Genomic DNA, 17,504 nt, shown 5'->3' on the forward strand with positions numbered 1-17,504 from the left:
TGCCAATATGCCAAGGTGCCAATATGCCAAGGCGCCAATATGCCAAGGTGCCAATATGCCAATATGCCAAGATGCCAACATGCCAATATGCCAAGGTGCCAATATGCCAAGGTGCCAATATGCCAATATGCCAAGGTGCCAATATGCCAATGTGCCAACATGCCAAGGTGCCAATATGCCAAGGTGCCAATATGCCAATATGCCAAGGTGCCAATATGCCAATATGCCAAGGTGCCAATATGCCAATATGCCAATATGCCAATATGCCAAGGTGGCAATATGCCAAGGTGCCAAGGTGCCAATATGCCAATATGCCAAGGTGCCAAGGTGCCAATATACCAAGGTGCCAATATGCCAATATGCCAATGTGCCAAGGTGCCAATATGCCAAGGTGCCAATATGCCAAGGTGCCAATATGCCAAGGTGCCAATATGCCAATATGCCAATATGCCAATATGCCAAGATGCCAATGTGCCAAGGTGCCAATATCCCAAGGTGCCAATATGCCAAGGTGCCAAGGTGCCAATATTCCAAGGTGCCAATATGCCAATATGCCAAGGTGCCAATATGCCAAGGCGCCAATATGCCAAGGTGCCAATATGCCAATATGCCAAGATGCCAACATGCCAATGTGCCAATATGCCAAGGTGCCAATATGCCAAGGTGCCAATATGCCAATATGCCAAGGTGCCAATATGCCAATGTGCCAACATGCCAAGTTGCCAATATGCCAAGGTGCCAATATGCCAATATGCCAAGACGCCAAGGTGCCAATATGCCAAGGTGCCAAGGTGCCAATATGCCAAGGTGCCAAGATGCCAATATGCCAAGGTGCCAATATGCCAAGGCGCCAATATGCCAAGGTGCCAATATGCCAAAGTGCCAATATGCCAAGATGCCAATATGCCAAGAGGCCAATATGCCAAGGTGCCAATATGCCAAGGTGCCAATATGCCAAGGTGCCAATATGCCAATATGCCAATATGCCAATATGCCAAGATGCCAATATGCCAAGGTGCCAATATGCCAATATGCCAAGGTGCCAATATGCCAATATGCCAATATGCCAATATGCCAATATGCCAAGGTGCCAATATGCCAAGGTGCCAATATGACAATGTGCCAATATGCCAATATGCCAAGGTGCCAAGGTGCCAATATACCAAGGTGCCAATATGCCAATATGCCAATGTGCCAAGGTGCCAATATGCCAACGTGCCAATATGCCAAGGTGCCAATATGCCAAGGTGCCAATATGACATTATGCCAATATGCCAAGGTGCCAATATGCCAATATGCCAAGATGCCAATGTGCCAAGGTGCCAATATCCCAAGGTGCCAATATGCCAAGGTGCCAATATTCCAAGGTGCCAATATGCCAATATGCCAAGGTGCCAATATGCCAAGGTGCCAAGGTGCCAATATGCCAAGGTGCCAATATGCCAAGGTGCCAATATGCCAAGGTACCAAGGTGCCAATATTCCAAGGTGCCAATATGCCAATATGCCAAGGTGCCAAGGTGCCAAGGTGCCAATATGCCAAGGTGCCAATATGCCAAGGTGCCAATATGCCAAGGTGCCAAGGTGCCAATATGCCAAGGTGCCAATATGCCAATATGCCAAGGTGTCAAGGTGCCAATATGCCAAGGTGCCAAGATGCCAATATGCCAAGGTGCCAATATGCCAAGGCACCAATATGCCAAGGTGCCAATATGCCAAAGTGCCAATATGCCAAGATGCCAAGATGTCAATATGCCAATATGCCAAGAGGCCAATATGCCAAGGTGCCAATATGCCAAGGTGCCAATATGCCAAGGTGCCAATATGCCAAGGTGCCAATATGCCAATATGCCAATATGCCAAGATGCCAATATGCCAAGGTGCCAATATGCCAAAGTGCCAATATGCCAAGATGCCAAGATGTCAATATGCCAATTAGTCTAGTAGGAAGACTAGGTCCCCCTGCACCCCCCGGAGATATACTTCTAATCAGTGTTTCTAGATTGGAAAAAATGTGTAGAAAATGACTAGCTATGGCCCCAAGCTGAAAAAATGTCCCACATACCATTTTTATGCAAATTACTGCTGCAAATTTTATGCAAAATTATGCAAATTTTATGCAAATTTTTGATGAGGAGTAGAGTTGAGGGGTCTTTGAGGGCTTCATCGAGGTGCTCTCGGTTGCAAGACTGGGTCATTCTGAGAAGCACAGCAGGGTCAGAGATCATGATGTTCTCCTCCTCAGTGAATCTCTCCATCAACAGCCTCTCCATTGCCTCACACACTGTTTTGAGGCAAAAGAGGGACTTTGCGTAGGCCTTTCCACTGAGAACACCTTTGAGAGATCCACTTGTTACTAGTTGTGCCTCAAAGAGAATCTCTGCATATCCAGAACCACGCATCTTGTGTCCAGTGAGCATCCCGATGTAGTTCATGGATGTGTGGAAGGGTCCAATCGTTACTACATGACTAGCAAATTCATTTGGCCAGCGCCAGATGATGGGAAGGGCTTTCATGCAGACACCCAGATCAAATGTATTCAGGACCCATCTCTGACCCACCTCAGCAGTTGCTGCCTCGGAACGCTTCAGTAGCTCACGAACAACTGCGTTGTCTGTGATCGGTCTGTGCCTGGTGCCTGCATGGCATGGCAATGGCCTGCAGCCTGTGCCTGGGCTAGGGGGTTTCACCTCTGCAACTGGTTCTCCCCCACCCAGCAAATCAACAGTCGACTACTGCACGCCTATCCACCAACCGATCACAGACAACGCAGTTGTTCGTGAGCTACTGAAGCGTTCCGAGGCAGCAACTGCTGAGGTGGGTCAGAGATGGGTCCTGAATACATTTGATCTGGGTGTCTGCATGAAAGCCCTTCCCATCATCTGGCGCTGGCCAAATGAATTTGCTAGTCATGTAGTAACGATTGGACCCTTCCACACATCCATGAACTACATCGGGATGCTCACTGGACACAAGATGCGTGGTTCTGGATATGCAGAGATTCTCTTTGAGGCACAACTAGTAACAAGTGGATCTCTCAAAGGTGTTCTCAGTGGAAAGGCCTACGCAAAGTCCCTCTTTTGCCTCAAAACAGTGTGTGAGGCAATGGAGAGGCTGTTGATGGAGAGATTCACTGAGGAGGAGAACATCATGATCTCTGACCCTGCTGTGCTTCTCAGAATGACCCAGTCTTGCAACCGAGAGCACCTCGATGAAGCCCTCAAAGACCCCTCAACTCTACTCCTCATCAAAAATTTGCATAAAATTTGCATAATTTTGCATAAAATTTGCAGCAGTAATTTGCATAAAAATGGTATGTGGGACATTTTTCAGCTTGGGGCCATAGCTAGTCATTTTCTACACATTTTTTCCAATCTAGAAACACTGATTAGAAGTATATCTCCGGGGGGTGCAGGGGGACCTAGTCTTCCTACTAGACTAAATATGCCAAGAGGCCAATATGCCAAGGTGCCAATATGCCAAGGTGCCAATATGCCAAGGTGCCAATATGCCAAGGTGCCAATATGCCAATATGCCAATATGCCAAGATGCCAATATGCCAAGGTGCCAATATGCCAAGATGCCAATATGCCAAGGTGCCAAGATCAAATGATATCAGCAAGCAGATGAAAAGTGAAGCCAGCGACTAGTTTCGCCCTGTTAGGGGCTTGTCAGGATGGTACAGCGATGCGTTGCTCTCGACACAACATGAATAAAACCTTTGTACACTCAAGAGGATTGCTGAGTTGATGTTGATTTAAAAACTGAACAACGCGCTGTCCATCATGAAATAAAGGTATGTTTTGATTGCAACCCATGCAGAGGAAAGAAGGTAGTCATGATTAATATGTGAAGATTCTAATAATAATAATAAAATAACTCCAACCTGTCCCTTTTATGTTGAAACCATCAGCCGCCACCAGTGAAAACATTAATTTTGTGCACAATTTTGGTTTTTACCCGAGTTTTAAGGCTGAATAGTGTGCAAATATAGGATTAATAACCAAACTGTGTTTCACATGTGCATGGACATGTATTCACACATTATGTAAAGTAAGTAAGTTGTTTACATTACATTTATAGATCTGCAGCATTGCCAGTACCTATTTTGGAAAACTGTGTGGGCAGCGTCTGATCTAACTCTATATGATAAAATGTCATACATGTCTATGACCATGGGGTTTCCACGTGTGCTGCATGGCATACTAATGTGTGTGTGTGTATATATACAAAGAGTGGTGCAAGCTTAACCCGATACGGACATCTCATGGGAAATGTGCACAAAAAGGTTTTTCAATGGATGACGAGGTCAACACCTGAATGTGATTGTGGGACACCCATTCCAAACAATGACCCCTATTACATCTGCATGTCCTATCCTCTGTGTTTGCCTCAAAATGTTTGTGTCCCAAACCCATCGCTCTCTGCACCCACCTTACCCAGTCGAACCCAGCTGCTCCTGGACTCTGTGTCCTTCTCTCCTGACAAGGTGGACACGTTTCTGTCAATCCTCGACTCTGATTCTGCAACTGGACCAGACAGCATCAGCCCACGGGTCCTAAAATCCTGCTCTGCCGCTCTATCTCACCCTCTCTCTGTTCTTATCACCCTCTCTTTTGCTCAAGGTCATCTGCCATCTGCTTGGAAATCTGCCAACATCACCGCTTTACACAAAAAGGTGCACAAACAGATCCTTGCAACTACAGACCAATCAGCCTTCTCCCAATTATCAGCAAGGTCATGGAATCCATCAATGCTTCAGATATCAAATCCTTCCTCTTCTCCAATGGCTTGATCTCTGATCATCAATTTGGATTCAGACCAGGTCACTCTACTCTGGACATGTTGCTTCTGCTGTCTCAACAATGGATGGAGGTCCTCAATGCCAAACAGGAAATCAGAGCTGTCTCCATTGACATATCACGTGCCTTCAATATGGCCTGGCCAAACTCTTCCTGTTCACCCTGATCCCTGCTCACCAACTCTTCTCTTTTGGTATCCATGGAAACCTTCACGCATGGCTTGCAGACTTCCATGTGGCCCTGAATGGAATTCTCTCATCTCCCCTTCCTGTCCAGGCTGGAGTTCCCCAAGGCAGTGTTCTGGGCCCCGTGCTTTTTCTGGTCTTCATCAATGATCTATCTGACTGTCTGGAAAATCCTCTCTATCTCTTTGCTGATGACTCCACTCTCTGCCGCTCCATATCTCAACCCTCAGATCAGCAAGCATCAGCCTCTTCACTCTCTGCAGACGTGGACAAAATCACAAACTGGTCAAACAAGTGGAACATGTCTTTCAATCCTGACAAATCTCACACTCTCACTTTGTCTCTCCGAAAAGACCGACTGGAAAACCCTCCCATCTACTTTCTCAACAATCCACTTCAATAAGTTCTGTCACTCAAGATTTTGGGTCTCACTATCTGCCGTGATCTCTCCTGGGAAAACCACATTTCCAAGCTGGCCTCCAAAGCCAGTCGCCGACTGGGCATCCTCGTCGTGCGAAGTCCTTCCTTGGCACACCTGAGCTCCTCACCAAATACAAGGCTTTGATCCACAGCTCAATGGAGTACTGCTCTCCCCTCTGGGCTGGTGCTCCTGCCTCACACCTAGCTCATCTTCACGCTGTTGAAACCAAAGCGTTCAGAATCATTGGAATCTCCCGCGATGAAGCTAACTCCGAGGGCCTTTTACTCACTCACCGCAGGCAGGTTGGTGGTCTTTCTGTCTTCTACCGACTCCTCTCCGGCATAGCTCCCCCTGCTCTGTCTGTACTCTGTCCCACAAATATTCCTTCAGGACCCACAATATCTGCCAGCAACCCTCTTATGGTTAAACTGCCAAAATCAAGGCTCTCTATTCACATTCACTTTTTCATTCCTCTTTTCTCCCGCCTCTGGAACAAACTCCCTCACTCTCTTCCATCCCACTCCTCCCTCCAGGTCTGTAAAACAGCTGTTCACCACCATTTATCATCTTCCCCCATCCAAAACCTTGATCTTTTCTCAGTTTACTCAGCCTGTCATCTTTCCGAGGTCGGCAAATTGAGTGCCAGCTCACTGGTAATTGGGGCACTGCATCAGCGGCACAAACGCGCTTCCAGAGAAATGATGCAACCAGCAGCTACAGGCTGCATACGAAACAACAAGTCAGAGTAGTTCAGTTTATGCATAGAATGGTCTCCCTAGAAAGGTAGTAGCAGCAGAAAGAATGGATAGTTTTACATTGGAATTAGATAGATACTTGGAATCATCGGAGTGAAGAGGGGTATGGGACTATTGACAGGACTTGTAGGTATCTTACATGTGGATGGGTGATGGTATACATATGTGTAGTCATTGTGATGTCTGTGGATGAGTGTTGGTCAGTCTTTATGCATTCGTCCTCCCCTCCACCACCAACAACAAAAAGTACAGATACATTCAAAGTACACCGCCCCCATGCCAAACAAATAAATAACATCTCTTCTAGTGTGCGGCACATATAGACGGTATTGGGAGGGTACGGTGCACAATAATTGATTAATTAATTGTGTAATTATAATCAATAAAGAGTAATCGTAAAATAATTAATTTCTTAATCAATTGGCTAATAGCATACCCAAACCACCAGTGTTTCATCCGAAGCTGTAACTTTTTGAAAATTAAATAAATATATAATTAATCTAAAATTTTAAATAATTAATCGATTAATTGATTAATGAATAAATCAAAAATATCCTTTATAGCCAAATCACTTCATCACGGTCGTATCCAAATATCAGCTTCCTAGCTCAAAAGGTGCCTGAGAATATGCCCAGCTGAAAAAGAAAATAAATAAGTATTCAATAAATCGATAATAATTAAGTAATTAATCAATTCATTGATTAATCCAAAAAAAAAAAAATGCCGGTTTTTTCCCCAACTCGTGCTCACTATTGTGCCCAAATTTTAGCTTCCGAGCTCAAAGGATCTAGCTGAGATATCGCCCAGACAAACAAATAAATGAAAAATCACTGATAGAGCGACACTAGTCAAAACAGAACAAAGTAGAATGGCACTCAGTGGAGCATCCTTTTGACCTCAAAAATAGTTGGTGGTTGAATTCAGTGACCTGTTATGGAAATCGTCTTCAAAGTTTAAGTTAATCAGATGAAAATTGATAATTTTAGAAATTTGGCCTATGTTGACCTCAAAAATAGTTGGTGGTTGAATTCAGTTAGCTGAAATGTAAATCCTATTCAGTTTTCAAGTAAATCAGATGAAAATTGAGGATTTTAGAAATTTGAAAAAATTGGTTGACCTTTGGCCTATGATGACCTTTTGACCACAACAATATATAGAATTTTGTCGGACCATGAACGCTATCATTTGGTGAAGTTCCGTGGAAATCGGTTTAAAATTGTGACCTGTACGCAAGTATAAGTGAGCGGACAGACAAACACACACACAAACCGGAGTGATCAACATACTTGTCAAAAATTTTTTTTTTGCCAAATGACAAGAAAGAAAGCAAGAAAGAAACTGGAGTGAAATAATAAAAATTCGTGTATATATATTTTTTGTTGGCATAGCGAAACCTCCCTTTGTCCTCCCGTTGAGTTTGAGGTGGATTTGTTTGGTCTGGTGTTGGTGTAGCCACAGGCATGATGGCCTCAATGGTCTCCCCCTGTGTCAAAGTTTCTTGTTATTTGTTATTGTAACAACTATTTCACTTTCTTTATATTTGCTTTTGGGATGTTATTTTTGGCTTCTTCTTTTACAATATCTTCAACTTTTTTGCCACAATTTGTCTGAGATTCTGTCAACCATGTCCAGCTCTGCAAATCCGTTTTTAAAAAACATTTATTGCATATTTTGTAGGAATGTTTTTAAGGTCATATCTGGTTAGAGATTTTTGTTTTTTAAACTTTTCTCAATCCGACTCATCGATTAGCCGCAAGGATGGAGGATCTCATCGATTAGCCGCAAGGATGGAGGATCTCATCGATTCGAGCCACAAGGATGGAGGATTTCATCGATTCGAGCTACAAGGATGGAAGATCTCATCGATTAGCCACAATGATGGAGGCTCTCATCGATTCGAGCCGCAAGGATGGAGGATCTCATCGATTAGCCACAATTATGGAGGATCTCATCGATTCGAGCCACAAGGATGGAGGATTTCATCGATTCGAGCTACAAGGATGGAGGATCTCATCGATTAGCCGCAAGGATGGAGGATCTCATCGATTAGCCACAAGGATGGAGGATTTCATCGATTCGAGCTACAAGGATGGAAGATCTCATCGATTAGCCACAATGATGGAGGCTCTCATCGATTCGAGCCGCAAGGATGGAGGATCTCATCGATTAGCCACAATTATGGAGGATCTCATAGATTCGAGCCACAAGGATGGAGGATTTCATCGATTCGAGCCACAAGGATGGAGGATCTCATCGATTAGCCGCAAGGATGGAGGATCTCATCGATTAGCCACAAGGATGGAGGATTTCATCGATTCGAGCTACAAGGATGGAAGATCTCATCGATTAACCACAATGATGGAGGTTCTCATCGATTAACCACAAGGATGGAGGCTCTCATCGATTAGCCGCAAGGATGGAGGATCTCATCGATTCGAGCCACAAGGATGGAGGATCTCATCGATTCGAGCCACAAGGATGGAGGAGCTCATCGATTCGAGCCACAAGGATGGAGGATCTCATCGATTCGAGCCACAAGGATGGAGGATCTCATCGATTCGAGCCACAAGGATGGAGGCTCTCATCGATTAGCCGCAAGGATGGAGGATCTCATCGATTCGAGCCACAAGGATGGAGGATCTCATCGATTAGCCGCAAGGATGGAGGATCTCATCGATTCGAGCCACAAGGATGGAGGATCTCATCGATTAGCCGCAAGGATGGAGGCTCTCATCGATTCGAGCCACAAGGATGGAGGAGCTCATCGATTCGAGCCACAAGGATGGAGGAGCTCATCGATTCGAGCCACAAGGATGGAGGCTCTCATCGATTAGCCGCAAGGATGGAGGATCTCATCGATTCGAGCCACAAGGATGGAGGATCTCATCGAATCGAGCCACAAGGATGGAGGATCTCATCGATTCGAGCCACAAGGATGGAGGATCTCATCGATTCGAGCCACAAGGTTGGAGAATTTCATCGATTCGAGCTACAAGGATGGAAGATCTCATCGATTAGCCACAATGATGGAGGTTCTCATCGATTAACCACAAGGATGGAGGCTCTCATCGATTCGAACCACAAGGATGGAGGCTCTCATCGATTCGAGCCACAAGGATGGAGGATCTCATCGATTCGAGCCACAAGGATGGAGGATCTCATCGATTCGAGCCACAAGGATGGAAGATCTCATCGATTAGCCACAATGATGGAGGTTCTCATCGATTAACCACAAGGATGGAGGCTCTCATCGATTAGCTGCAAGGATGGAGGTGGAGGATCTCATCGATTAGCTGCAAGGATGGAGGATCTCATCGATTCGAGCCACAAGGATGGAGGATCTCATCGATTCGAGCCACAAGGATGGAGGATCTCATCGATTCGAGCCACAAGGATGGAGGATCTCATCGATTCGAGCCACAAGGATGGAGGATTTCATCGATTCGAGCCACAAGGATGGAGGATCTCATCGATTCGAGCTAAAATTATGGAGGTTCTCATCGATTAACCACAAGGATTGAGGCTCTCATCGATTAACCACAAGGATGGAGGCTCTCATCGATTAACCACAAGGATGGAGGCTCTCATCGATTAGACACAAGGATGGAGGCTCTCATCGATTCGAGCCACAATGATGAAGGATCTCGACAATTAGCCACAATGATGGAGGATGTCATCGATTCGAGCTAAAATTATGGAGGCTCTCATCGATTAGCCACAATGATGGAGGAACTCATCGATTCGAGCCACAAGGATGGAGGATCTCATCGATTCGAGCCACAAGGATGGAAGATCTCATCGATTAGCCACAATGATGGAGGTTCTCATCGATTAACCACAAGGATGGAGGCTCTCATCGATTAGCCGCAAGGATGGAGGTGGAGGATCTCATCGATTAGCTGCAAGGATGGAGGATCTCATCGATTCGAGCCACAAGGATGGAGGATCTCATCGATTCGAGCCACAAGGATGGAGGATCTCATCGATTCGAGCCACAAGGATGGAGGATCTCATCGATTCGAGCCACAAGGATGGAGGATTTCATCGATTCGAGCCACAAGGATGGAGGATCTCATCGATTCGAGCTAAAATTATGGAGGTTCTCATCGATTAACCACAAGGATTGAGGCTCTCATCGATTAACCACAAGGATGGAGGCTCTCATCGATTAACCACAAGGATGGAGGCTCTCATCGATTAGACACAAGGATGGAGGCTCTCATCGATTCGAGCCACAATTTTTTTTTTTGTATACAACATCGAGGCTCGTGAAAGAGCGAAAATTAATCACACAGAAAGACAAACAGACACATAAAACAAATAACATCGGGAGCGGTAGACAAGATGGGGAGAGAGGGGGAAGGACACAAACACAACATTTGAGAGCAGGGACCGAGAGACATGGAGACATCGAGAGATCTGTGGGAGGGAGAGGGCTTTGGGGGGGAGGCATGTGAAGGGGGGAGGCATGTGAAGGGGGGGAGGCATGTGAAGGGGGGGGGGGGGGGTGGGAGAGGTATAAACATATGGACACTGCCAGGATTTCCAGGAAATAAGTTGGAATTTCAAACAAGGTGGATCTGGGGTGAATTAGTGGGGGTAGAAAAGATCAAGGTTATGGATGGGGGAAGATAAGAGATGGTGGTGAACAGCTGTTTTAAAGACCTGGAGGGAGGAGAGGGATTGAAGGGAGTGTGGGAGTTTGTTCCACAGGCGGGAGAAAAGAGGAATGAAAGAGTGAAGGTGAGCAGAGAGCCGAGATTTCGGCAGTTTAACCATCAGAGGGTTGCTGGCAGATCTTGTGCGACCTGTAGGAATATTTGGGGGACAGAGCACGGAGAGAGCTGGGGGAGCAAGGCCGGAGAGGAGTCGGTAGAAGACAGAAAGACCACCTACCTGCCTGCGGTGAGTGAGTGAAAGGCCCTCAGAGATAGCTTCATCGCGGGAGATTCCAATGATTTTGAAAGCTTTGGATTCAACAGCGTGAAGCCGAGCCAGGTGTGAGGCAGGAGCACCAGCCCATAGGGGAGAACAGTATTCCATTGAGCTGCGGATGAAAGCCTTGTCGATCCTTCAATGATGAAGGATCTCGACAATTAGCCACAATGATGGAGGATGTCATCGATTCGAGCTAAAATTATGGAGGCTCTCATCGATTAGCCACAATGATGGAGGAACTCATCGATTCGAGCCACAAGGATGGAGGATCTCATCGATTCGAGCCACAAGGATGGAAGATCTCATAAATTAGCCACAATGATGGAGGATCTCATCGATTCGAGCTAAAATTATGGAGGTTCTCATCGATTAACCACAAGGATGGAGGCTCTCATCGATTAACCACAAGGATGGAGGCTCTCATCGATTAACCACAATGATGGAGGGTCTCATCGATTCGAGCCACAATGATGGAGGGTCTCATCGATTTGAGCCACAATGATAAAGGGTCTCATCGATTCGAGCCACAATGATGGAGGGTCTCATCGATTCGAGCCACAATGATGGAGGGTCTCATCGATTCGAGCCACAATGATGGAGGATCTCATCGATTCGAGCCACAATGATAGAGGGTCTCATCGATTCGAGCCACAATGATGGAGGATCTCATCGATTCGAGCCACAATGATAGAGGGTCTCATCGATTCGAGCCACAATGATAGAGGGTCTCATCGATTCGAGCCACAATGATAGAGGGTCTCATCGATTCGAGCCACAATGATAGAGGGTCTCATCGATTCGAGCCACAATGATGGAGGGTCTCATCGATTCGAGCCACAATGATGGAGGGTCTCATCGATTCGAGCCACAATGATGGAGGGTCTCATCGATTCGAGCCACAATGATGGAGGGTCTCATCGATTCGAGCCACAACGATTAAGGCTCTCATCGATTCGAGCCACAATGATGGAGGATCTCATCGATTTGAGCCACAATGATGGAGGGTCTCATCGATTCGAGCCACAATGATGGAGGGTCTCATCGATTCGAGCCACAATGATGGAGGGTCTCATCGATTCGAGCCATAACGATGGAGGCTCTCATCGATTCGAGCCACAATGATGGAGGCTTTCATCGATTCGAGCCACAATGATGGAGGGTCTCATCGATTCGAGCCACAACGATGGAGGCTCTCATCGATTCGAGCCACAATGATGAAGGCTCTCATCGATTCGAGCCACAATGATGGAGGCTCTCATCGATTCGAGCCATAAGTGTTGGCAGATTGCACTCCATTTCTCCATCTTCTATTGATCAGAATGCAGTCAATCTGATTTCCATGCTGCCCGTGGGGTGAAGTCCATGTGTACAGACTACAGTCGATGCTTGTGTTGTTTGAACCAAGTGTTTACAATTATGAGATCATTCCCCAAACAGATATCTCGCATTCTCTCCCCTGGACCAACTGGAGAATGCTCTGTCTGGCCTTGACCCCGCTTCGACGACGAACCCAGATGATTTTAGTGCCAATGTTGTCATTATTTACTTTATGACACGTTATTTACTTATTTCTTCATTATGTACGAAAGTTTATAACGACATGACTCGTTATATATATAATGTAACAATACATAGCACGAAATGCTGAATGAGGCGGTGTATAGGCTGACCGCCGCTCCTACCTTGATAATTTATAAACATATAAATATACACAAAAGTACATCTTTAATGAACTGTGAGATGTAATAAAGCTTACATAGAATACATAATTTTCGGCTTCCTTTAACCAACTACAACTGCGTGACGAAGGCAGGTTGCAATGACGATGGTATAACCATAGGCATAACGTGGCGGCGTTCCTCGTTAAAAGGAGATTAAACGATAAAGTGAACAGCAGAAGTGAAATTGCGAATAGAGATATTGATTTGTCGATGGCGGACAATGATGGCGCGATGGAACAAGCGGTCAGGCGGGGTAAATCTTTTCTGATGAAAGGAAGCTCCTCTAGCGGCCTTAGTGTGTAAGTTCCTTCATTATAACTCTTAAGAAGTGTAATTTTATTAATGTATCTACGGTGTGCACAAGTTTACAAACAAACTCTACCGTGATGTGTATTATTATGTTGAGGTAAAAGTAAAACATTGAAGTTTAAAAAACCTTCTTCATGAAATAATAAGTGTGTATATTTAAATATATCGTTGTGGTTATGAGTCCCAAATAAATCCTTCCATAATGTTTAGTTTAACTGTCGAAAGTCCGTGTTGAAAGATCTGCGTTGCGATTGTGTTATTAAATATTAGGAACCCCAAATATCATTTTTTATCAATCCATATTCGTTTTTTACCGATCATCTGCGGAATATTTTCCTCAGCCAAGAAGGCATTATTCCCTCAGCCAAGAAGGCATTATTCCCTCAGCCAAGAAGGCATTATTCCCTCAGCCAAGAAGGCATTATTCCCTCAGCCAAGAAGGCATTATTCCCTCAGCCAAGAAGGCATTATTCCCTCAGCCAAGAAGGCATTATTCCCTCAGCCAAGAAGGCATTATTCCCTCAGCCAAGAAGGCATTATTCCCTCAGCCAAGAAGGCATTATTCCCTCAGCCAAGAAGGCATTATTCCCTCAGCCAAGAAGGCATTATTCCCTCAGCCAAGAAGGCATTATTCCCTCAGCCAAGAAGGCATTATTCCCTCAGCCAAGAAGGCATTATTCCCTCAGCCCCCCGTTAACCATTTCATAAGCGAGTCTGATCAAAGATGACGCCATAAATCCATACTCGGAATCGATTAGCCTCACGAGTGCCCTGAGGGTAGCTGTCGGGCGCGTTTCACGAGCGACTCCCGAAGCAGATCGCGCCAAGAAAGCGGCCCCGCCTATGGGCGAGGGGAGGGGCGGAGCGAAAAACCTGAGGGGATAAGAATAACTAAACTCAACATCAAAAGAAACGTATCAAATCTTTTGAAGGACTCATTGAAATCCTCCGCGCAAAAATGAAAAATATTTGAACACAGAGGTGAAGTTCAGCCATCTTTACTAAACACAAGTCAATAAACTGGGTTAAGTCAATAAACTGGGTTAAGTCAATAAACTGGGTTAAGTCAATAAACTGGGTTAAGTCAATAAACTGGGTTAAGTCAATAAACTGGATTAAGTCAATAAACTGGGTTAAGTCAATAAACTGGGTTAAGTCAATAAACTGGTTTAAGTCAATAAACTGGGTGGATTTTGCAAGCATCGTGCTCGACATGACGTCTTCTTGTGTATTTTTTCATGATTCGTACCTTTAGCATTTTGTTTTCAAATGATACCTGCATGGATGTGCCCACCCCTCTGTAGGTATGAGCACGTCACGCAGGTGTTAACTCGAATATTGGATGAGCGCACACCGGATGCTGCGGACATCTTCGAAACACTATCCAGCGATGCCAAACGAGAGAGACTCGTGTGTCCCTCGCCGTCACCGCGAGACGAAGCACCCTGTGTCGTGGGTTTGGAGCAAGCGAAGGCCTGGTGCAGAATTTTTGGGAAACGGGAAGAAGAAGTCTTCGATGAGGACTTGGTACGAATGCTGCATGAGCTCTTGAGCACTTAGAACGTGTGGGTATTTGCCCTCGCCTGTGGAAAGTGTATTACGTTTGGGTCACTTTGATACTTGCGAAGTATCTCATCGAAGATGTTTCAAGTACTGTATATTGGTTTGTCTTGTGTGTTATTGTATTTGTTTGTCTGTCTGTTTGCCTGTTTGTTTATTTGTCGCTTGCCTACAGGTCGCAAATCTAAACCGATCGTCTTGAAACATTACCGAGTTGTAGCGATAGTCACAACCGAGAAGCCTTTTGATTTTGAGGTCAAAGGTCATCTTCATCAAATTTCTAAAATCTGATTGACGTGAAAGTGGAATGGCATTTGCATATTGAGTCACTGAATCGGGAAATCAACTATTTTGAGGTCAAAGGTCAAACTTCTAAAATCATCAAATTTCATCTGAAAATCATCCCTTTTCATCCGATTGACTTGAAAATTAAAGTTATTGCATAGGGTCTCTTTCAACTAGGAAACCAACTATTTAAGGTCAAAGATCAGCTCAAGGTCAAACTTTTAAAATCATTAATTTTCATCTGATTGGCTTGAGAATTAAACACCAATTGCATAGTGTCTCACTGAATTGGGAAACCAAATATTTTAAGTTCAAAGGTCAAACTTATAAAATCATCAATTTTCATCCGATTGCCCTGAGATTCTATTAGATGAAGATTGTCAATTTTAATCCTAGTGAAATGGACAAGTTGATGTATCCATGGAAACGTTTTTGGGGGAAGTAGGGTGGGTGTGGATTCTGCAAGAATCGTGCTCTGCAAGAATCGTGCTCTGCAAGAATCGTGCTCTGCAAGAAGCGTGCTCTGCAAGAATCGTGCTCTGCAAGAATCGTGCTCTGCAAGGATCGTGCTCTGCAAGGATCGTGCTCTGCAAGAATCGTGCTCTGCACGACGCCTTTCTTGTTTGTCTGTTTGTATTTTCATCGCCTACAGGTCGCAATTTTAAACTGATCTTTATGAAACTTCACTAAACGGTAGAGTTGGTCATAAGGAAGAAGCCTATTGATTTTGAGGGCAAAAGGTCAACAAAGGTCAAAGGTCAATAAATTTTGTCAAATTTATAAAATCCTCAATTTTCATCTGATTGACTTGAAATTTGATGAGGATCAGGTCATTGAATTCAACCATTATTTTTGAGGTCAACAATAGGCCAACGGTCGCCAACGTATTTTCGGGATTTCGCAGCAAGTATGCATGACATATTTCTTGTTCCTTGCGAAAATCGAAGATTTTTCAAGTATATTGGTCGGTCTTGTGCATAATTACTTGGCAACAAAATGTTTTTGGGATAGGTATGTTGATCACTCCGGTTTGAGTGTGTGTGTGTGTGTGTGTGTGTGTGTGTGTGTGTGTGTGTGTGTGTGTGTGTGTGTGTGTGTGTGTGTGTGTGTGTGTGTGTGTGTGTCTGTCCGCTCACTTATACTTGCCTCACTTATACTATATATAAAGGTCACAATTTTAAACCGATCTTCACAAAACTTCACCAAACAGTAGAGCTCATGGTCCGAAAAATCCTATTTATTTTTGAGGTCAAGAGGTGAAAAGGTCAACGTAGGCCAAAGGTCAACCACTTTTTTCAAAATTCTAAAATCCTCAATTTTCATCAGATTTACTTGAAATTTGAAGATGATTTACAAAACAGCTACCTGGATTCACCAACTATTTTGGAGATCAACATTGGCCAAAGGTCAACATATGTCAAAAGGCCACCACAGGCCATAGGTCACCAACTTTTTTGTCCCCCGTCGCACCGCGGAGCGAAAGGGGGACTATGGTTTTCCCCTGCGTCCGTGCGTCCGTCCATGCGTGCGTATGTGCGTGCATGCGTGCGTAAGCGAAGGACCAAATTCTAATTTGGTGTGTGGGTGCAACCCACGTCAAAATCCAGGATGGCCGCCGCCACGTATGTCTGAACCTTATGAGCGGAATATCTTGAAAAATAAGCGAAGTACCAACTTCTAATTTGGTGTGTGGGTGTATCTCGGCATAAGGAAGAACGCTATTGAAAATTGGGTCGCCACGTCAAAATCCAAGATGGCCGCCACCATATATATGTCTGAACCTTGTGAGCGAAATATCTTGAAAAATAAACGAACTACTAACTTCTAATCTGGTGTGTGGGTGTATCTACGCATAAGGGAGAACGCTATTGAAAATGGGGTCGCCACGTCAAAATCCAAGATGGCCGCCTTGCGTCTTCCACTTTGTCAACTCAGATGACTTCACCGACGGGGGACCTAGGCGTAACGCTCATCAAATTTCTAAAACGCTCAATTTTCATCCGATTGACTTGAAATTTGAATATGATTAACGTATCATTTAACTGAATTCAACCACCAATTATTTTTGAGATCAGCATAGGCCAAAAGGTCAACATTGTCCAAAGGTGAACAACCATTTCAAATTTCTAAAATCATAAATTTTCATCCGATTGACTTGAAATTTGAATCGAATTTTCATATCAGCGAACTGAATTCAACCACCAACAATTTGTGAGATCAACATAGGTCACAAGGTCAACATAAGTCAAAGGTCAACCACTTTTTTTTCAAATTTCTAAAATCCTCAATCTTCATCCGATTGACTTGAAATTTGAATAGGATTTTGAGATCAGCAAACTGAATTCAACCAACTATTTTGAGATCAACATCGGTCAGAATGCCAACATAGGCCAAAGGTCAACCACTTTTTTCAAATTTCTAATATACTCTTATCTTCATCCGATTTTATTTTTGTATATAGAATCGAGGCTCGTGTGAGAGCTAACACATTGAACATGAAAGCATGCACAGACACATAAAACATATAAT

At 44.5% G+C, this 17,504-nt stretch overlaps 1 protein-coding gene across 3 annotated transcripts in view; it reads left to right on the top strand.

The window, feature by feature from the left end:
* The first annotated feature begins 12,892 nt into the window (after nucleotides 1-12,892).
* LOC137437456 (radial spoke head protein 4 homolog A) overlaps nucleotides 12,893-17,504 on the top strand; it is a 55,364-nt gene continuing 50,752 nt past the window's right edge. For all 3 annotated transcript variants that reach the window (XM_078766848.1, XM_068131793.2, XM_068131794.2), the window contains exons 1-2: nucleotides 12,893-13,120; nucleotides 14,435-14,657. In XM_078766848.1, coding sequence (XP_078622974.1) covers nucleotides 13,032-13,120; nucleotides 14,435-14,657 — 312 coding nt within the window. In that variant the 5' untranslated portion in view covers nucleotides 12,893-13,031. The remainder of the gene's footprint in view (nucleotides 13,121-14,434; nucleotides 14,658-17,504) is intronic.

This window comes from Myxine glutinosa, chromosome 12 (assembly GCF_964187855.1).
Source record: "Myxine glutinosa chromosome 12, kmMyxGlut1.1, whole genome shotgun sequence".
NCBI lineage: Eukaryota > Metazoa > Chordata > Myxini > Myxiniformes > Myxinidae > Myxine > Myxine glutinosa.